Consider the following 23,261-nt stretch of genomic DNA (forward strand, 5'->3'; position numbering starts at 1 on the left):
TTGCCTGTTGCCCTCCCAGCTGTTAAAAGACTACTGATGGGGCTATCACTGAAAAGCCATCGTGGACTCAGCGACAGGGAGCTGTGCAGACTTGCAGCTCACAAAACTGTGAGCTTACCTTACCCTCACCATGGCATCTCTCTTCTTGTTGAGCCAGTGGTTCTAACACCCTTCTCCAGCATCACACCGACGTCCACCCTTGGACGGTCCCCTCCTGGGATCAGGGGCTAGCTGGCCCTCCCAATGGAAACAAGCCACAGCGTGTTGGCCTAATGCAAAATACTCACTATTGTTAGCCTGCAACATTAGCAATGGTTATAATCTTGCAAATGAGGGACAGACAGCTTCATTAGCAAACCAGTAAAGAGCCTGCTTCAGCATATTAAGCTGGCCACCCGCTCGGTGACATTACACCAGGAGGGATGTACCGGGCATTGCCGGAGGGAGCTTCTCGTTTTCCCACACAGCCAGGCTGCAGCACAACTGCTGCCAGAAAGCCACGCAGAGGACAAGCCTGACCCGCGAGAGGTTTTTATAGACTGTCAGGGGCAAAGCTGCAAGAAAGTAAAACTCTTCAAATGCCTCATGGTCCTTGTTGTGCAGCTGGGGTCCAGAAAGCCACTGGCAGGGCTATGCAAGTGCAGCCGGACCACGCTAACCTCTGCGGATAAATACGCCAGCCTCAGTTGGACAAAGGCTTTGATATTTTTCAGCTCTTCACACAAAAGACCACGGGCATATGCTCTCAGATGCCTTTCCCCAGTTTGGTTTGGAGCTTCAAAAAACCACTAGGCTTACATCAACCATGAAAAAATTTAATTCCACCCCCTCCCCTTTCTGAATTTAGAACGATAAAGGATCAACAGTTATGTCTGGAGTAGGGAAGCAGATATTACACATACCTTGCTTACAAAATAGCTCTGGTTTTCATGAAAAAAGTTTATTTTTCTCCCCCAGCCGTTGATGAGCACATGACAACCGTACAGAATAAAAGCTCAACTCCTTAGTTCTGCTCACATTCACTCAACATTTGCTCTAATCAATTATCTTATTTCATGCAATAAGAAAAGAATGAGATTCCTGTTACGCAGCCATAATCAGTTACAGTATGAAGCTGTGTCTGTAGAACATTTCTGATTTTGAAAACTAATCATGTGCTCTGCCGTTACATTTCTCTTGTAAAGCACTGGGCTTTTACCCAACTTCTTTCTCCCCGCCCCCTCCCTTAAAAATACTGAGGGCACTGTCTGGTCCAAGATGCCACACTCTTACCCTGCAGAAGCTAGCTAAATTGCCCTGTAAGGAACATATTTACCCAGGGAGCCAGGCTCTGTTTTTCTAGTTTATTGGAACATAAAAGCAGAAGTGGCTGTCCCCCGCAGAGAAAGACAAAAGAGCAGAGGGTGCTGCATGTGACAGCGGACGGCTGTAGGAGGATAAAAGTCCCGTCTTCACACGAAGGGCTCAATATTGATCTCTAGCGCAGAGCACGGCATGGTGAGCTCAAACTTGGTGATAACATCGGGGTGTAGGACTCCAAGTTTCCCAATGCTTTGACCTTTGGCAAAGATCTCAGCACAGCGACCAGGAAAGAAAGCAGAGCCTGTAAAGAGAGTGAGAGAAAAATCAATATTTCTCCAGGCCAAAGAAGTCAATAGGCATTTAACATGGAGAACAAAGCTCTCTGTATTAAACCCTTCTCTGCTGAGATGCTAAGAAGGAGCTCTCACTTTCTTGCATTAACAGTTATCATGATTGATAGAGAACGAGGAAACACTTTGAGTTAAAAATAAAATGTGAAGCCCAAAGCATGGGCATTTTTCACACCCAGTTGTTTTGACTAAGTTACTCCTGTAACAGAAATTAGCACAGATAAGTCAGAGGGATGCTGAAATGAAGAACTTTTGCAGGCTTTAGGCTCTATTTAACCGGAATGTTTCCCACCTTACTCTGTTTAAGGAGATAAAGCTTGCTGTCACCTAAGGGGTAAGTAGGCATGTCACACTTGATTACATGTCACATAATTAGAAACAACCTACATTCCTCATCTGGAGAAGAGCTTTTAAGCAGTTCATATATACTGTAAAACTGTGGAACAATGAGTAACCCAAAGGAAGTCGAAGATCATCTTCCTCTTGCATCAAACCAAGCCCCAAGTTCTAAATGCTATTTGAGACTTTTTTTTTAAAGAAGTAGTTGAATCGGCCATAATGGAGGAGTTGTGCAGACTTTTTCACCGAAAGCCTTTCCTACCTGGGAGCTTACCCGTGCGTGGTGGCTACACCAGCAACATGTTCAAGCTTGGCTACACCAGCTACGCTTGCATTTTTTTTGTCTCTGTCCTGAGGTGCGTGGCATTTTGACCTGATAACCCTTCAAAAGACAAAACCAAACCACCAGCAAGCGCTCCTTCTGAACCCACCTCTTTCACAACAAGCGTGTGGAAGCAAGGCACGGTGTGCAGGACCTCCAGTGAGTAGTGCTGCAGATGACGCTGTGAACTCCAAGGAGGGAAGGGGAAAACATGAACCCTACCAATCCTCCTGTGCAAGGCTGCCTCTGCCATGTTTCTAATGGTACTGCCCTTGCAGAGGGGGATGGGCTCCTTGCTAGATTTCCACTCGGAAGTCAAACAAGTCGGCAGGGACAGCACTGGGGACCAGTCAGCTTCCCTGCTCTCACCCCTTGCTGTGTATCTTCACAGAAGCCTAAAATCCAACACAGCTTTTTCTGCAGGAAGAGCTGGTTATGGGGTATGCGCGAGGTTGCATCAGTGAGGATAAGAAACAGCCCTGCGCCCCTCGCTTCTGTACCGGTACGAAGAGGAGCTGCTTCCAGCCCTGCTCCCTGCCTGCGACCGCACGGCATTCAGCCCTTCAGCATCCTTTGCATCCTGCAAAAGAATCACACGAATTTCCTAACGGCAACACACTCTCTGGTTGCTCCAAATGCTATTTAAGGTTCAGGATCAGCTCAGGACATTTCACTGCATTCACAAGGAGTTATTTAAAAAAGGCAATAGAGGGCCAAATTAACCTCAAACCTCAGGAAAATTTCACGACACTCTGATCACTAGCGGTCAAGCCCAGAGCTACATTCTTTGTTAGCTCCCCAGTGGAAATAGTTCATTTAAGAAGCGTCTCCTGTGAGGTTTCTAGTCATAACACGCAGCCACAAGAATAAGAACAGCAATTAGGTCCCTTCATTGTCCAACGTGCTGCAAGCGCAAATTAACTTAAACGTGCACTTCAGTTTCGGCTGCCTTGTGAAATCTGGCGGCAGCAGTAAATGATCACAGAAAGATTATCTAAAGGCTGTTTTCAAAAATATTCTGAACCAGTATCTTTTAAATTATCCAACTCCAGCCTTAGCTAGGAGTGCAGACCAACTACTGCCACTGGACGTACCAAAGCAAAATTCTCCAGCCCTTGGATGGCAGTGGCACGTGACTCCAGCCAGACGCTTGCCACTGCCAAGCGGCACTATTCAAAACAAGTGTTAAAATAAAACTTGACGAAACAAATTTAGGAAAGAAACACATACAGATCACTCTGCAGATTGTGGGTGAAAACATAACCTAAAAATAAAGTACCCTTGTAGTTAGTGGTGAAGGCTTTCCTGTTTGTGAATAAAGCTGGTATTGTACCATGGATGTGAGCATCACACAGTGATGTTCTTTTAGAAACTTGACTGTAAGCTTAAACTGGCACAAGAGCAAGAATTAAGCGTAAGTTAAGAATGTTGGCATGGTATCCCACTATAAAATTATAGGAAAAAAGGAGCTTTGACAATATGGTTAGTTAAAAAGCTGTAAGTCTGACTTGTTCTTCTGAGCTGCCTTGTGTGTAGCCTTGCGAAAATTAATTTATCTTCTTGCACATCTAGTCCCAATTATATCATAAGACTTAACTGTTGTAAGACATGATTTAAGCATCTGGCTGGGGTCTAAAATAATATCGCACTGAGTCAATCTATGGCAAAATCAGTTAGTATCACTGCATCCTTCTAACAGCTATCCACGTTTTTCCTTGTTAGTGTCTCACCTAGTAACACCCAGCGAGCTAACGTCAGAGCATAGGTTTCTCAGGGAGGCCAGTCCAGGTGCTGGGTGTGACGGGGGCCTGTCTTCAGGAGCTCTGGCTGCTCACCCCTACAGCGAGGGGCAGTCCTGGGCAGTCACGACAACTGAAGAGCATCCCAGACCTCTCTGCTGGGCCGCGTAACAGCAAGCCTGCTGAAGCCATTAGAGTTGGCAGCAGCTGCTCTGCCTGAAGAGGAGTACTACAGGGACAGAGTCAAAGCTGTTCTTTAGCCAAACCTTTGTAAAAGTTCTCTTGCATTTAACCAAATCACACACATTTGTGATAAATAAATTTTGAAAACTGTTGGCAATTCATGACATTATATTGAAAACTATGAAACGATGAAAACTATGAAAACTATGCCATGAAGTGATGCGTTACATTAGCTAGAACCTGAACACCAGTAACATCTATCCCTTCTTACCACAAGCTTACAGCCGAGCTTCACACCACCAGTGGAGTGGATCAGTGACTCACCAGGGCCAAAAGGGAGGTGGTGTCTCCCCGCCTGGAGCGGGGAGGAGAACGGACAAGCTGTTGATTTGGCTGAGGCCTTCACCATGCAACCATACACTCAGTGTGGTTCTGAATGCGCTGCTCCAGGCTACGCATTAGGCGTTCTGCCCCATTTTCTGTCTCATACGCAGCAACCGATGCTGCACCATGATGTTGCTTATTTTACTTTGTGCCTCCTTGCAGCGAAGAGGCAGATACGTAATTAATATGAAGGGGGAACATTTCGCTCCCTAAAGTGCAGGGAGCAGGACCTTCAGACCACCTCCCCATTTCTAGTTAAGCTAACCCTGAAACGGTGGTTCCTTCACAGTGCACTCACTAGTGTGCCCGGTGCTTTGCGGGCATGGCACTCGCAGGGTATCATTCTGTGACCGGAAGAGACCAGACAATAAGCAAATAAAAACGAAAAGAACCTGTTAAAAGCTTTAGAGTCCCCATCTGTCCAGCTAACACTTGGCTTTTGCACCAAAGAAACACGAGCTGAGGAATAGGTTTACAGAGAGTTTATGAACTCTGGTTAATAATGAAACTATTATTACGATAATTGGCTGCACTACAGAATGCTTCGAAGTATATTCCTGCCTGCCAACAGGGCCTCCAGACTGCATCCCGCAGATGGGGGACCTAAGGTCCTCCTCATCTTACTGACTCTCCCTTTGACCACACATGTGGAAAGGGAAGGACGTTGGCTCATGCCTGTGACTGCCTGTTGTTGGTCCATCTCTGCCAGGGCACCAGAATTTGGAGCAAATCTAAATATCAGATCAAAAAATTTAGACTTTGAAAGGGAAGCACATAAAGAAAGACAAAACTCAGAAGAAACACGAAAAATCTGAGCAGAAAGGGGAGAGAAAGAGAAATGAGCATTTTGCAGCCGGGGGAGTGATTTAACTGAGGGACCAACCATGGCTAGAAAAGGAGACCTGAGCTGGAAGAACCTCACAGTGCTGAGGACAAGCCATGGGTTGCAGGAGGACCTGAGCCACCCACAGAGCAGGACAGCAAAGCAGAGGTTTTGTCAAAACAAGCAGGAAACAAAGGTAAGAATTCTTTTTCCTGATTTCCATGTTTCTTGTATTGTCAAGTAAATAGAAATGGTATTTTAGATTTCTGTCAAAGCTTGTGTTATGGACTTGACTATCATGTAAACTCTTGAAGTAAATTATAAAGCTTTAGAGTGAGAGTCAAGGCTGTATGAAAGATGTGTCCTTGTACTACTTGCATGTATGGGGAATCAGCAAAAATTACACACTATTATCTCGTTTGAATAAATCACCCAGTAAGCTGAACGCCCCGTGCTCTTAAGCTTCAATAAAGTCTTGATGCCAAAGTCCAAATGATGCCTTCCCAGAAAAGTCAGCAGCTGTGAACTGCAGCTTTTGAGTGGGAGTTCAAAGCTGACAACAGAGTTTGTCCTGTCTGGGTATGTAATATCATGAAGAACAGCATGGTTGTGAAGAGCATGGTCTTCTTGAAGAAAGCTTTCACTCCTCACGCAGTCACCGCAGCACACCGGCAGGCACTGCTATCAGTCGGTGTGCTAGGAAGGGACTGCGCTTGCTGCCAGTGCGATTGTATTGAAAGGCCACTCTTGTAGGTCTGGTTGGTTGTACCATCAAGTACATCAAGAGCCAAACTTCATTTAAAAATTGTAATTTACTATACCATACATTTTAAGGATAACAAATGTATCACTCTTGATGCAGTTAATCCTTTCTGCTCTGCACACAAATAGTACTTCATAAACTTCACCTTGAAATCTTATCAGAGATTTTATTGCCCTTGCTGATAGAGACCTGTGCAATGCTACAGGAAGCCAGAAGGTCTAGCAATAGAAATCCACCTCTTCATATGTCAACTTTATAACCAGTAGTTATGAGAAGGGGTGGGGTGAAACACAATATGCGCTCCTAAAGAAGAGATGGCAAAGCCAGTCATGCTTTATGCTGACATACTATACGCAAGAAACAGACAAAAGCTACTTCTCGTGGCTGCAAGTAAGAATTTAATTTCCAATGTTAAGTGATGTAGAAATAATACCTTTAATTAAAGCTTCTGTAGCATGTCATCAGAATCTGTAATTGTCTCTCTGTACTCAGGCAACAGGGCCACTTTGATTGCTTTGGGGTAATTCTTTGGCCGATAATCCAATAGTGCATGTAGTCTTTAGCACATTTTCTGGCTAATTGACCCTCAAAGAGCTCAGAGTTCCCTGCACTCTTTGTTGTCCAACACCTTGCACAGTTTCTTTTCTCTGCCTTAGTCTCCCTCCTTTTCAAAAAGAGATAGATTAAAGTAGTATTATAGCCCTACAGTTGCACTAAGCCTTCAAACCCACTCGTTTGTTCCTGTAATTTGAAGGAATATCGGAAGCTGAAGCTTAAGAAGGTAATAGAGCAGAGCTCGTCTGGCCTATGAAGTCTTTCATCTTAATTCTCCATCCCCTTAGTCGCTCCAGCTGCCCTTTCAGTACCTCATCCTGACTCACCTGGCAAAGTATTTTACCTGTGCCACACTGGATGGAATTTAGTTTTGGGAGGCTAGTGGTTGTTTTTCTCTTTTAGGATCAGGTTCTTCACATTTTTGACTAACTCCTTCTTTTGGGAGATACGCTCAAACACAAAGTTTCAGGACACTAGCAGACCAGTCAGTATTTTTAAAAGGAAGCTACTTTTTCTTGCCCATGTACACAGTGCAGCCAGGCTCCCAGAACCTTATGCAAAGCAACAGCAACCTCAAAATCATATCTTGTCATGGGATGATTTACCTTCAGCTAATTTTTAAAATCGCAGGCATACTGAATCTTGCATGATTTTTGGAACATACTGAGAGACCAATTGCTCTTTTAAGCTGCACATTGTCAGCAGTTCCTCCCCCATATACTCTCATGTCCACAAAAAACATACTTTGGGAACAATGGGATATTTATTAACTTTAGTCTCCTGGTTTGTAACTTCTGACAAAAGTTGTGCCAGAACAACCTCCACTCCCTAGATCACACCTAACTGTAATGACACATCACGCAATTCAAATCAGTGCAATCAAATTAAAGGCAAGTGCCTTTGATTTATTCCTCTCCCCCTGAAAATAATTAATACTTGAAAAGATGACAGAAGAAATATCTATATGATCAGAAAGAAAGATGTCCTTTAGACAGAGGACATATTTGTTCGTATTTCTTCCTGCGTTTTTTTAAAAGCCTTCATATACAGGGCATAGCAGAAGAGGGTGAAGGGACAATCAATTATTTCTCTGGACTGGTATCCTGGATATCCAAAAATAGAGCTTAATATTAGAGTCCTTGTGCAGACAATGAGGCTAGGCAATATGGAGAATCATCCACAGTGGTCAGTGAAATAATCATAATCTCATGTTACAACAAAGTCAATGGATGCATTTTTATTAACTTGTATCTCAGGGACCGTGTCAGGAAAAAAGGATTATTCTATCTTGTAAGAACCCTCATATACAACTCTGCAACGGAATATATTCTATTGTGTATTTGACTGTCTTTAAGACTATTTAGGGATCACTGATACTGTTTCACAAACACAAACTTACAATACGCTGTAAGCACTGTGGAAATAATCACAATACTGCTTGGTTCCAGAGTCAACTCTTGGTAGTGATGTTAAAGTGCGCTGCAGTGATGAACCAAGACTGGTGCAGCTAGCAATCTCCTTCCTTTGTTTGCCTTCAGAACAGAGACCAACACAGACTTTTAGGCTAGATTTATTTTTTGTTCTTGCTGTAGAGTGCCCTGGGAGCTTTAACAGAAGATGTTTGGTGTTGCTGGATGTCAGGAAGGGGTTCAAGAGTGTAGCAGGTTTGGAGTTCCTCTTTAGTTGCCTGTGTTCTTCTCAGGATTACAGTAGTGTCAGACACTTAAGGTTACTGGGGCAACACCACTGTGTTCCTGCCTTTCCTAGGGGAAGGCAGTATCTGGGCAGATGCTGAGGCAAAGGAAAGCAGGCATTTTGGGTCGCTGCTCTGGGTAACAGGGTTTCACATATTCAGTGCTGGAGTACCAGGGCAACTGCTTAAACAATGTGTACAGAAAAACTTGTCTTGAGTAAGAAACCTAGAAAGAAGTCTCAAATCCTGTGTATTTTTCTAGAAATCAGTATTTGTGTATAAAGCTCCATAAATTTGCATTTGCGTGGCAGTTGTGAGAAACAGCAATTCTACACTGGAGTTTAGCTGTACTGTAATTACCATTACATAACTAATCTTTGCTTTTAGGCCAGTTTTATCTGATTTCTCCAGATTTATCCGAAATGCTATACTTCATCCTGCCTAAAAGTCACAAACCTAAACTAGTATTATGTCACAGCTATTTATAAAACTAGAGAGATCCTAATCCAAACAAAATTTTTCTTTAAGATGTCTTGCTATTTCACTTGAGTTAAAGAACAAAAACTTTGATATTAAAAAAGTTAATTTCTTTCTGTTCCATGACTGTTTTTATCCCTCTTTAGATATTTAAGGGAATAGTTTATCTATACAAACATGAGTCTGTCAGAAAGTAGGAAACAATAAACTATATTCTTTATTGCAGGGGGTATAACATACTCTATGTACGCGCAGTGTGGCAGCAGAGTTTGGCTTTTAGGCGCTGCTTTCATACAAGCACTAGAGAACAACAAGAACCAGCACTCAGTCAGTCTGCAAGTCTACTTCAGTGTGTCATATTTTGTTTGCATGTTTATTTACTTCATGTCCTAGAAGCTGTCCTCCCCTCCCAATGACTTGACAGTACTTGCTGACATAGATAACGGCCACCTGATGTCACGCTTTCACAGCTACCACATTTCATGCCTTTTAGAATATGACTTGACAAACTAGCATGGAATAATGCATAATTAAACAATGAATCTCAGCAGTCACTGGAACTGTTAATCACTTAGTTTTAGCAGCTAAGATTTCTGCTGTGAACCAACGCCGTGAGGCTGAAGCACACAGCTGCACCACTGGGACCAGAAATGCCTGAACTGGCCGAGCGTGAGCAGCCCAGGACCAGAAGCGATACTGGGTCTGCAGCAAATCATGCTGTCCTGCTTCTGGACCCAAACACAGAGGGTCTGCGCCCAGCACATGTACTGGGCTGAGTCTGCACTAGCTCAGCATTTCTTTGCTTATCTACTGCTTTCTGATACATACACCACAAACAACTCCTCCACCCGTGGGCAACAGAAATACTAATCTTATGATCCTGCATTCACGTCTATCTAAGTTTGAGCCAAAGTCTTGCAAATTTCTGCTTAAAATTTTATGAAATAAATAAATGTTAGAAAATGTATGTAAGGTTAAATATGAAGCACTGCCCCTCTGCCTCCATATTATGGTTCAAAAATCAAACCAGATCAGAGAACTGCTTAACTATGAGCTGTAAATTCGATATGATCCCAACTGCTGGCATCAACATTAACACTGTAGTGAAAATGAAAGCATGCGGACACTCATTTGGCCTCCAGCCGTAGCAGGCTGTGCAGGAGGCAAAAATGGGACTGAAGGATGAAGCTGTGGCACTGGTCAAGCGTAGCACTTCACCAGAGAAGCTGGTGCAAGCAGACCTGCCTCCAACCCTCGCCACTTAGGTCACGGTCCCCATTCACTGAGCAAGGAGATGGGCAATTTGCTGCTATTTCTCCTGCTGGCTTGGATGAATCATTTCTCTTCTAGAGAAAGCTTTGTAACATTGAAAATATAGTTTATGATTAAGAAATAATGTTCTCTTTCAAAATAAAGGAGACAGGACAAATGGAAATTAGTTAATTCCATATTACATCATGTAAGCTGTGCCAGACATTTAAAACTCAACACAAGATTTTTATCTGTTAGACTTGTTATGCTGTATGATTAAAAAAACAAGCTGCCTGGAGGGGGGGGGGGAAGAAACTCTGAAGAGGCCTCCCCAGTAAAGGAGCAGCAGAAGAGCAAAGACTTACTGTCAGGGAGAAAAGAAATTAACCTTGAGCTCAGGAACACAAATGCCAACGTTTTAGATGGTTCTGGGAGTTGACAAAAACTGGTAGAAAATGAAAAGTCTTTCAGGAGAAATGCTATTACTTATTGGAGCATCCCTAGGCTGACGGAATAAAATGCGATAAGAAAAACAATGTAATCTTTATTAGTTAGTACTTGCAAAAAGAGGAAGAGAAGATAGCTTGTGTCTCTTTACAAGTTGACACCCCTCCCCAGAATATTCTTACAGTTACCATAAATGTTTTTCCCCCCACTATTACACTACAGACACATACTTCCAAGCGAGTCAATTCAAAGGAGTTCCTCTTCTAAAATAATATTCTGAATTTGAGAAACAGATAAGTTCTTTGTTCTCTTATTGAACATTTCAATTTTGTATGTGGGGGAAAAAGTTTGTCAAACATAATTTAGTGATGAAAGTTTGACACACAGAAGTCTAAGCCTGTCAAACCTTTTATTATCCTGTGCAGTGCTAAAATAGTGTACTTTTCCTCTTCCTGATACCTTTTTTTTTTGGGTAAGATTTGTGCAAACAGACTATATTTGAAGAGTGTTGGGAAGGAATTTTCAAACACTTTCAGATAAGGATCTGCAATGACTGTAGGAATGGAAAAAGCCCTATTCAAACTCACTTCCGATAGCCTCTTTTTTTTCCATAATAAAGATCAACCGTATAAGACAGAGCTAATGAAAGGAGACTTATTTCCAGAAACAAACTATGGGTTTTACCAGAAACTGTTTCAGTGTTGCTTGGTGTAACTGGACAACTCGCAACAGCAAGACACATCTGAGATGTCCAGTGGTACAGCGTGCTGTCAAATGTTCATAAATTGTGTTTGTCTGGAGAAATTCCAGATGCTGTAGACTCCCACTTTGGTTAACTGAATAATATAAGCAACTCATCTGGCTCATATCTTTGCCAGGTACCTCCCTGGGTGTTAAAATGGTTACAACCAAATTTGAGGCATCAACAGTGGTGTGGAAAGATAGGTGATAAGACAGAAAAAAACTTGGCCTAAGTTTGTAGGGATTTAGTGGCTATAAATCTGAAGTCCTGTATTTACAGGAACACAAAAGAGCAGAGATAATCGACAATTTAAGGGAAGTTAAGTAAGCAGCCACAGCCATTTTATTAGATAATGTAATTTCATTTTGAGTTGTTAGAAGAGTAGTTCTTCAGGTAACAAAGCTCCCTTGATGCTGCAGGGAAAATTGCTTGAGAGAAAAGGATGAGAAATTAATTAGAAATTCATGAGATCTCAAAGTAGTGGCCAACACTGGGAAAGCCCCCAAAACTAGTGACAAACATCCAGTTTTGCAAGATGCCTTATAGTTAAGCCATGGTAATGATTAGTGCCAGAACTTATGAAAACCCTTGCAGCATTCGGGTAATAAATTTAAAAGTACTAAAATCAGTCAGATTTTAAAAATAACTCTCCTTACCTCTTAAGTATTGTTAATTCATGAAGCTGACTATGAGAGGAGGGGAAAAAATAAATAGAAAAACAGGAGTGGAAGATTGTTCTTGAAGATCTCCCAATTCATTTGATAAACGAGTAGTACTAGTTTCACTACAAAAAACGGTGAACATTTTTGGCTAAAACACTATGCATATTTAGTGCTGAAGTGAGAGTGGTCAAAAATCAGAAAAGCTACTTACAGACAAAAATGAGAGAAATAAATTGCACTTCACAAAATTTGATTAGTAACAGTGGCTGAAAATTCATCAACGAAACTGAATAAATTAGGAAAGATTAATGACTGGCAGCAGTAAAGGCAGCATTAGAAAGATTTCTAACAATATTGGAAACAAATTGTAAGCACAGATACTCTCATCTGCTATGAAGTCTGGCTGAACTTTTTATGTGAGACAGATGCATAAGGTATTAATAAATATTTCTTTTCATCTGGGAATAAAAAAGGTATTCTTGAACATAATAAGGTGTCTTCCAGTCCACTGAAAAAATGAAGAACACCTTTGGTTGTATCTACTAGGACTAGGATGTTTCTGAGACGCTAGGAGTCTTAGGCACCAGAGTTATGGTGCAACTCTCAAAGCAGCCTGCTGCTGTTAACTTACAGTAACAACACCGGGAATTCTGTAGTACTAGGAAGATGTTAATGTGGTGTCAGTATTCCAAGGTGAATGATCTAGACTGATCCAGGGTGAGAAAAAAAAATTATTTGGGAAATTCAGGGGACTTGAATACAGTCAATTACCAGCTGATACGTTTTTACTGAAAATAGATGTTATCAAACAAATCTGACTACAGCCTTTCAAACTACAAGTTTGGTAGATAAATACAATTACAAGGATGCAATAGCACCTATAAAATACCTATTTTTGAATGCCAATTAAATGGATTAAGAATTGATTGATATCTTCTAGTATGTCACAAACGATATTTGGAGTCTTCATAGTAAAATGGGCACATTTCCTTTAGTTATCTATGAGCAAAATCACAATTATTGACATTCATGAACAATGCAATGGCTGCCAAGACTGAAATGCCAGGATTACCATTAAGAGAAATCAAGCTACAGTTCCTTAAAATAAAACAGGAATTAACGATGCCAAGTTCATCCTGGGTACTAAACATCTGTGTAGATTACAGTTTCCCAGTTTAAACTGATCACCAGGAATGTAACTCGGAATCAGTCCCAGAATTCCCTCGTCTTGTGAATGGAAGTTAACTTTAAAAGAAGATTTAGACTGTGGTTTATTGCATAATTACTATTATAATAGCAAATGTTTATTGATGCTCTTAGTTATAGAGATAACTATTACACCTCTAATTTCACAGCTAAACCTTACTAAATGAGAAGCTATTACTATGATTTACTGTGGAATTAAAATTTTCTACACTTTACCACAGCTTTTATTTAATTAAATACAGGCAGCAGAAAGGAGTGCAACTTCTCCTTTTTTCTTTCTTTTTTTGAATGACATCTGTCAATTACTGAAGGAAGCAAGACTTCATATGCATTTATCGAGAATACATTTATGCTGAACACAAACGGGCTGACTTCCCAGCTTTACTAAGCTGTTGATTACCCTAAAAGAATGAATGGCATCAACATTTACTTTAAAAAAAAAAAAATCCAAGAGCCGGAATTCACAAGAATCAATAATATATGAAGAAGTAGCTCATGTCACAAGCTCACACTATTCAAGGATTGTTAGTTTTCACATGAATGAATGCTATTTCATAACACACCAAATTTGTCATGGAAGGCAGTGGGGCAGACAGTGAAGCTGTACTGATGCACAGATTTACCATTCACATTTTCTGTGAGCCTGTCGAATTGCTTCATTTTCACAAAAAATGGATATTATTTTCCCTTTCCAAACAGTTTGTGCACAATTATCTTCCATTTCCAAAGTACAGAGACTCTCAGAAGGTACTGAAAAGCTAGGGTTTCTTTCCTTAAATAAGGAACAGTCATTCTAAATGTTATAATGCGAGTGAGGATAATTATACCTTACATTTCACACCACTCCTCTGAAGACTGCGACATAGATTCCTCTGTTGGTATTTACTCAGCCCTTTTTTATTCTTTCTAGCCTGAGTAAGACTCTCCTACAGACCCAAGTCCTACGATTACGATTATCTTCTGTGATCGTGGTCCTGATTTCTGGATGACAATAGTAATCTCAGATGGTCATCTAGAAGCACAAGATGACCAACATGTTGCAGAAAACATACCTATTCTTGCAGAGATTAAAACTTGAAATTAAGAATACCTTCCAATGTAATTATAGGAATGCCTCTAGTCTTCAACTCAAGGGAACTGAATGAAACTAATGAAAGTGAATTAAAAAATAATTTCATTAAATCACCTGACAATATATGACCAAATTTTGGGGGTTTTCTACCTGCATTTTCATTGTTTAAAATGTTTGACTTTATTTTGTTTACCTCCATACTGATACACATCCATACTGATCTTTACATTTTATTAATGGCAAGGAACCGGCTAAAATTTCAAGTTTTATGAAAAATTTGTATTATGGAGCACATACAAATTTGAGGATTGATGCAATAATTGTACTCTTTTCCATCTACGTCTGATTATGGATGCCTATGCTATAAAACAAAGAAAGAACCAAAATGCTTTTCTAGGCCAGTTATTGTAGGATTCACTAATATATCAGAAAGTACCTTCTGTCCATTTTAAAACAACGGGTAGCATTTTAGAGTTCTGTCTTTAAAACTTTATAATTTTGTATATTTAGTGGTAATAAGACAAAATGCGTTCCCTTAGTAACTTTAAGAAACTGAAAAGCATTGAGTGCCAAACGTATGTTGAAATTCTTGAATTCAGCCACTCAAAACCCTCTCTTCCTTAAGGCTGCTCTAAAAGCTTCCATTTATTACCTAGCTCAGATTACACCAAAGCATAGTGCAAAGGCCAGGGGAACATCACAATTTCACCCATATTTTCCAGCTTCTGTACTTTTTTCACAGGTGTTGCTATACAGGCAAAAAGGCTCTGACCTTAAGGTCAAATCACAGGGCACTTAGGTGTTGGTGGAACAGAAGGACCTTAAATAACCATGATTTGCACATATGGACCAAACAGGACTATAGCACAAGCATTTCAGTTTTCAAACCCAATTTGGAAGAGAGGCAAATATGTGCTAAATACATCTCTACTACTCTTTGTTGCTCATTTAAAACAACATATTTTCCCCTGTATTTTTTTCCATTAATCACTAGAACTATTTTAATCGGTTACAGAAGGAATAAAAAAATTGGCCTAGAACCCTACCTTTACACTGTGGTGCTTACTAGTCTCCAGTTTTGCTTAAGATCACATACAGAAGTAGTATCTGGGATCTTTCTAAATCCGTCATAAGATAAATCCATTTCTCACTGTGCAAATTTTAATTTGGCACAGGCAATAAAAAAAGTGTGCCATAAAGATGCATCTAAAAATCCATGCCATGTGTAATGTCCTGATTTAAAACTTCTGAAGTAACTTGCACTGTTCTTCTGAATTATTTCAGTGTGCTGCAGTCTCTTCAGACATTACAGGGTATCTTTTTTTACTCAGCAATTGACCTTACTCCATCATCTGCTGACATTTTCTGTCTCACATGCTTAATTGACAGGCTATGAAGCAAGTTAAAAAACCCTCAGAACAACAAAAAACAAACAAAATCCCCCAAACTACTTCAACTTCCAACCATCTCTGCAGTCAACGTCTGTTAAGTAAGCTGGTGCAGTGCCACCGCCTTCCCTATGGCACTAGAGTATCGGCCATCTGTGGTGTTACCAAGGTTAAATTCCAATGCCAGGAGAACTGCAAGGAACCTACATGCCATTCCAGGAGAGCTTCTGAATCACTGGTGAAACAAAGTAGTAGGCACTTTGGGTTTTCTTGTCTATAGCCAAAAGCCACCAACAGCTTGTAATACATTGCATATGACGAGGCATAATCCATCCCTTACACTAAACGCATTGTGGAGTAATGTCATGGGAATGCAGGGATTTTGAATGGGCATTACAAATCCCACAGCATCAGGAACACTAAACAGCACTAATATCTAGAAATCACTTCTTCACTGTGTTAGGGTTATTTTTTGAGATTTTTTTTCAAGCTTCTTGGAGCCAGCCATACATCATTGAAATGTTATAGTACAGAATATAAACCACTTGCAAATACTTTCAGTACTAAAGCAAACTCTTGATATATCTATTCAAAGCAAGCAACAGAGGAGTTTTGAAAAGGAATCTAACAGCTTGGTTTAACTTCACTGACAGCTGAGTACCCAACTCCCAGAGGCTCTTCTAACTCTCCCATCTCCCTCCCCCTTCCAAATAAGAAGCTTTGCTATTACCTGTTCTGTGCTTGGTACAATTAGAACAAGAAGTACAATTATTTAAACATTCCTCTGGTCAATCTGGGAATCCTATTAACAATATTCTAATAAACCCTTTGGAAGTCTCCCTAAATAATATTGAGCAAAATATACTTTGTCAAAACAACAGGAGAAAAAAGAGTCAATATGACACAAATGTGCATTAAAGTGCTAAGAGACCACTTAGTTGAAGTGTTATGTTTGGCATCTTGGCAGTGCACTGCAAAACAGGGAGACATCTAACAATTTTTCATTAAAGTTCTATGAATAAGCAAGCTTGGTCAGGCTGTCGGGGACTTTCTGTCAGTGTCACTTGTTCCAGTACATGCAGAATGGAGGCACTTCTTCAAGCTGAGGCAATGTGAGTCAGTGTCTTATCTCTGAACACCAATGCGTGACATATAAGTATGATGATAGCCGCTATCTCTGCAGTCTTGCTTTTCTGTACTGTATTTCTTTACTACACTTTTTTCAGGTAGCAGAATAGATTAGTTGCTGATGCTTGCTCTCTTGCATCAACCTACGTTCTCTCAATGAAGTAATGGGATCAACCTGCCTGCTTTCTCTCTTACATGCATATGCACACACACACAGAGGAGATTTTGCACTTAAGAATGTTATTTTTAATTAATGTGCAGCTCACCCTGTATGGAGAAGGAAGGGGGCTGTTATACAACTACTTGTCTAAGCAGGTGGCTCAGCCTCAAAGACAGCAAGTCTTTGAATAAAAGATATATAAGATATATATCTTCATAAGAATATACAAATAAAAGGTGCATATGAATAAAAGCTATAGATAAAACTATAAACTAAAAGATCAGGTGTAATAAGTTGTCTTTTCCAGGCACTGTATGTAAAGAGAATGCAGTGGGTACCTGGCATATTCATAAATTCAGTGAATTCCTACCTATCCCTGTAATCAGTGGATTCATTCTTTATAAACAGTCCACGAAGTTCATGGCATGTGCGTTACTGTAAGTCTCCTTAAAAAGCTGTCAACTTGCAATTTATATAAAACTACTCAGAAAAGCAAGCACACAGAAAGACAGCAATCCCATTTTGCAATCAGTGAATGCAGTTAATGCTTTTCCACTTACACCACAGTATGATAGTAAATATAATAATAGTATTAATTCTTAGTGCCTACCACTAAGAACCAAAAATTCACCTCAGAACACCTGAGCTCCAGAACAACCTCTGCTGTACGCTACAGCTCTTGTCTTCCTTACCTTCAGTTGCCTTGATGGTGTATCCTTTCTCTTCGTTTGGTGGTACCTCCAGAAGCTGCATGACCCTGTCCAGCAAACCATGGATAATCTCAAACCCTGGGCTCTTGTTGTAATAAACCGCACAGAAATGCCTGTAGTTTCTTGCACCTACATCTGAAGAAGGAGGAAACAATCATGTTATCTGGGAAATTTTATTGCACTTTCAACTTTGCCTTTCACCTCAGTTCTTCTCTGCTGTACTGAGAGGCACTTGTGGCTGAAAGGAGATGAGCATGTAAACTGGCTTCTCTGACACACCTGTCATACAATCTGAGGAAATAATGGGATTTCTTTAACCCACTGGACTCTCGCAGTCAGAACTGTAAACAAAGATTCAAAGTATCCTATGTCTTGAGCAGGAAATAGGTTTGTTAAATACAAGTATCTTCTATGCAGTGACAGGTACCTAGCATATAGCTCTGTGTTAAAGAAATGGAAAACAAACTAGCCAAAATGCAGATACTCAGTAAGCATCAGGAAACCTGTGATGCTGGTGGGAAAGTTAAATATTTATAGCATTCAGCTGCAGAATAACTACCAGAATAAAACAAATAGCCCACAACTTGAAATAACATTAGCATGGTGGTCTACGAAAAGATCTAAATTCATACAGGTGAATCAAAATCACAAACCAAATCACAACTGATGCTCTTCATGCTCAACTTGAACATCCCCAAAACTACGTGATGATGAAAAACGTGCTGTTTCACTAACTCCAGGCTGTGACACGAGTTTCTCCCACTTTGGACAGTGCCCTAAGTCAAAACCCTGCCTTCTCCCTGCTGTAAGTTTTATTAACTTATTAGTTTAATCAAAATACTTTTTTTTTCTTTTCTTAAACTTCCAAAACGAGTGTGTAGTAGTATGTTGTTACACTTGTTGCTACATCATTGCACTATACGCTCTCTAGGGCTACTGTGGCCTACTTCGAAGCTTTACTCATTGCAGTTTCAACATTTTCTCTTTTTGGAGAGAACAACCTAGGAACAGAGCAACAAGTCTATTGTCACAGCTGCCAGTTAGTAGCGGTGAAGTTCAAAATACTGATTAATGTAGTGAACTCATTTATTGCATTCAGCTCTTTACCTTCTCAAGGTTAAAGTGCAAGTGCGTGTTCAGCAAGGTTGTTGGCTTCAACCACTCAAGGGCATTCAGCATGTGTGATCAGACTAGAGCTAGCCAAAAGGACAGCTTACAAGCATATAGCACGGACTGCAAGTCATCAGTCGATCGCCTGCTGTACCGCACTGCTTTGTAATGTTGACATGTAGCGCAACAAGTTACAGTTGGGTTTTCAGGCGTAGATGCACCCTTTCTAGAGTCCTCTGGCTTCTGTAGTCTCCTACTTGCTCATGTCTAGTCAGACGTTCTCATCCTTCTCTTCCACTTAACGGTGATTAGATATAAAGAGGAAATGTATTTACTGTCAACAATTGCACTTCTTTGAAAAAAGATCTATAAATGCTTGCAATGTTTGAGGGGAAAGAGGGAATAAGAACTTCTTCAGTAGTGAAGGAATGAAGAGTGGATGAGTAAAAAGAGTAAGTCTGACTGGTCTGCAAGTTAAGGTAGGGCAGCACCACGTGACAGTTGCATGCGTAGGGCTTTCATATTTATTTCCAGAAATTACCCAACAGAAAGGCACATGAAATCCAGTATATGCCAGGGTGAATTATGTTCTTTACGCAGCCAACCTGTGTTCACACTGAGCATGTCAGGACCTCTGGTCATGTAACATCTCGGCTGGACTTCAGTGTTCCCCGGAAAAAAGGCACTGCACTGTACACTGCTCATAGAAAGAGTGTGGTTAAAGATCCCTATATGGTTAACGACTTCACAGGAGTTAGAGCTGCACCTGTGGTCTGAATTGTACTTTCACATAGTTCTGGATGTAAGCGTCAGAACTGAGCACCTCAGATGGTTCTTTTCTACAGGAATCTGCTGCTGCATTCAATACAAGAAATCGGAGACATCAAAACCAGCAGGAGCCAAGCTCAAAACAAAAAAAGGAGGGGGTTCTTTAGGCAGCACAGAGTTAAGTAGTGAAACTTCTTCCCCACAGGATTCTGTGGATGCTAGAAGTTTACATGGCTCTGAGGCGGCAGAGGAAGTTCATAGGAGATAAGTCTATTACTTCTCACTGCAAAGAACCATGTTTGAGTCAGGAAGTCCCTGAGCTACTCAGGGCCAGAGATCAGGGGAGCACTCTGGAAGCATTACATATGTACACCTGCTGTCGTGCTTTTCCCTTGAGGACCACTTTTAGCTAGTGTTACAGAGTTAATTGGGCTAAAGGCGCCTTTGGTCTGACCCACCAGAGCCGATGTTTGTGCTTGATGTACACTGAACTTAAATCAAGCAGAAACTCTAGCACTCATTGAGTGCTCCCTAAACTGTTAATATCTACCACAAAAGAAATTAGAAATTTACATCTTATTTATTTGCTCCACCTAACCAGTTAGTAACAAAAAATCTGTTAAAAACTAAACTGGAAAACATTTACCAAGTGGCTAGAAATACACAGATTAAAAAAGATGGCAAAAGACAGGAGTAAGAGCCTACACAAAAGATGAAAGCACAGCCTTTTTGAGCCAAAAGTCATTCAAAACTTCTAGGGCAGCAACTTGGCAATACAGCTGCAAGTTCTCTCGACAGTCACTGAGAGCTGAACTTACTGTGGCACTAAGTCTGAATTTTGTCACTCGGGATCTTTTTCTGGATGCTATAATAATTTGCAATGTTAAATAATGCTAGAGAATCCAATTTTGAATTTAAAATGGCAACACAGAAAAGTAAAGGCTACAGAGAAAATATCAGTAAATGCAACATCTGATTTCTGGTCAGAGCATGCTGGCTTTTCAGTCCCACAATGTATCTCTGTTTCCCAGCTCTGCTAAGAAACCCATCAGTAATACAGTCAAGAATGCTGGATAATTTATTTTCACGTTGTATGGAGCAATAGAAAAGAAGAAAATGTTTTTCCCTTCCTTAAGACAGCACTTTCTTTGGGCTAGACATTCAGTAGAATGACTTCCTTTTTTTTTTCTGTGAGTCATTATGCTAGCAGAATTTGTGACAACTATCTGAATTTTAATTTCATTATCATTCAGATAGTCAATGGTGTCTTCAGATCCCTATTCCTAACTAAAGCATCAGAAATAAATATACAGAACAATTTTTATACCTCATGTTTTCAACTGTAGAAATCCTTGGTGAAGGAAAGGATGCATTTTCAAGCATTCAAAAAACTGTGTTATAAAACTTACTCCTTTAGAGAGTTATATTACAAGACAAGAAGTTCATTCACTGCAGGCAACAGGAAGAAAAAAAGAAAGTATTAGGAACTGTAGGCAAAAGCTGGTGGATGTTAGAAATGCTTCAGTTCTTTGTAACTCAGATCTTTTGTGTCATGCCATGAAATTTTTCAATTTTTTAAATGAGCCTGCCAACTATGTCAACCTAAATTATATATATATATATATTTCCAAGACTTCAAAGCACTTCCTGGGGATGCTGCTGAAAAACAGTCCAAAGGATGGGCAGCTGGTTAGGAATATGAGCCAAGAGCGCAGAAAAGATAAAGCAGTGCTGTACGCTGCCCCCTTCCAAATTAGAGATGCTTCAGAAAAATGATTTGGTGATCTCAAAGGGGGCACCTGTTCATTTACACTTGTCTCTTGGCCTCACAAAAATCCTGAACTATTTTCTGCATATAACTAACACTTCCAGACAGTTTGGAAAAATGCTTCGAAATACGGCAGCAGCTGTACTCACAAATGATGTAAATTGTGCTAAACGTGCGCTACCATAAGCTTGGCAGGTTCTCCAAGATCACTGGTCAGAGGTGATTTTCTGATGGATTAATTTCTTTGGCTGTGGTAATAAAGAGAAAACAGTATTCTGATGGGTCTGGTGGTGTAAAGTGATGATTTATATGCTGAACTAGTGTAACTGTCCTACCAGAAGTGACCATCTAGTGTTACAAGCTAACCACACACGTGCTGTGTAATGTATTCAAAATCAGCACATTTTCTCCTGCCTTGAGAAGAAATATTTCTGCTCAGATTTGGTTCCATTTAGTTATATTAAATCTGTCACACATTTTGCTAATTTAGTACTTCAAACTCTTCTGCCAGATATGTCTGAATAGAAATACGTTCGGTTCACATTGGTAAGCAAGAGTTCTGTGTAAGAAGGTATTTTATTAAAAAACACTGTGTTTAAAAGAACTAGGTTCATTCACACACGAATGACTACAAGATGCCATTTCAAATACAGCTGAATGTCAGTAGTTTTTTGACCCATACTTTTTAAATTATTAATTGAAAATTCTGCATGCCAAAATCATGAAATAATAAAATTAAATTAGTCAGTCTGATGACATAAGCCTTCTGCAGCAAATCTCATTCCATATGTGAGAGGGCAACCCCAAGTTTTCAGTGTTTGCAGAGTTACCAGTTATTTCTTTCTTCCCTCCCCTTCCAAACTGTTTATTGGGCAAGTTTGATTTTGGAAGTAAATTCAGGAAAGATAGTATTTATTCTAAAGAAAACATTAAAAACCATTTTGGGTACTGCTCACAGTCTGCAAATGCTCTACCCGTGAGAGGGCTGCCCAAGAGCACAGGGTACAAAGCTGCCTCCGAAGTCTTTATCTTCCATCTGTTGCAATGATTCCCATCAAAATGAAGTACGTGCAAAATCAGTCTTTATAAAACTGTTAAGCAGCCATCCATATAAACGAAAGCTTTCAAGAGCTACAATTAGCACACATGAAATAAAAGGAACAACTTAACTTGCATATTTTATAAAGCCAGAATAAACACGCTCCTTTGTCCAAGAGAAATAGCCCCCACTCTTAGTTCTGAAGAATGCTGATGCTATTCTGCCATCTGTACCAAGTTTTTTGCACTCTAGCTAACTGCGTACCCAACCAGGAATGAGCTGCACCACCAAACTGTCTGTATTTAATAAAAAGTCTACACGGTTTGCTGAAATTGCTTATTTTGCTTAGCAAGGCTTTTTTTCCTTAAAAAAAAAAGAAAGTAATCTACAAATTAAGTTCATCAAAGCAATTTACTGGCCATTTTGTTTATGCCTTATATAAATCTTTGTTTGGCAGATTCCAGATGCCTTGAACACAACCACTAAAATCTGAAACCAGATAATGAAACAACAGAACCATTTCTGCTGCTGAATTTGAAGTAATGTCAGCCTTTTTCACCGCGAGGCAAAACTTCTTTCAGAGTTGTACCTCAGCGTACGTGCACTTCCTCTGAAAAGCTGTAGCTTGTGCACTCCTTTTCCCCTACTGTACCATATAGAGAGAAACGAATCAGTAAACTTCAGACAATTTTTTTAACATCTAAAAATCCATTTTTAAAGTTCATTTTACTTTGATACATTTTTTCCAGACAAAAAAGGTAATTTGAAATTTTGATCCTGTACAGTGAAATCAGTGCAAAGAGGCCCCATAACACAGGAAGGATTTCACTGAAGCTTTTGAGAAGTGAAGTAGCTGCTCTGGCTGTTTCACGTAAAACAA

The 23,261-nt window shown here is 40.2% G+C and overlaps 1 protein-coding gene across 1 annotated transcript in view; it reads right to left on the reverse strand.

The window, feature by feature from the left end:
- Window positions 1-924: 924 nt before the first annotated feature.
- Window positions 925-23,261, reverse strand: part of FARSB (phenylalanyl-tRNA synthetase subunit beta) — a 42,502-nt gene continuing 20,165 nt past the window's right edge. Inside the window, exons 16-17 of the mRNA XM_075417842.1 lie at window positions 17,679-17,831; window positions 925-1,603 (exon numbers count right to left, since the gene is read on the reverse strand). Of these exons, the coding sequence (XP_075273957.1) occupies window positions 1,452-1,603; window positions 17,679-17,831 (305 nt within the window). The 3' untranslated portion in view covers window positions 925-1,451. The remainder of the gene's footprint in view (window positions 1,604-17,678; window positions 17,832-23,261) is intronic.

The sequence above is a fragment of the Opisthocomus hoazin genome, chromosome 4 (assembly GCF_030867145.1).
Source record: "Opisthocomus hoazin isolate bOpiHoa1 chromosome 4, bOpiHoa1.hap1, whole genome shotgun sequence".
NCBI lineage: Eukaryota > Metazoa > Chordata > Aves > Opisthocomiformes > Opisthocomidae > Opisthocomus > Opisthocomus hoazin.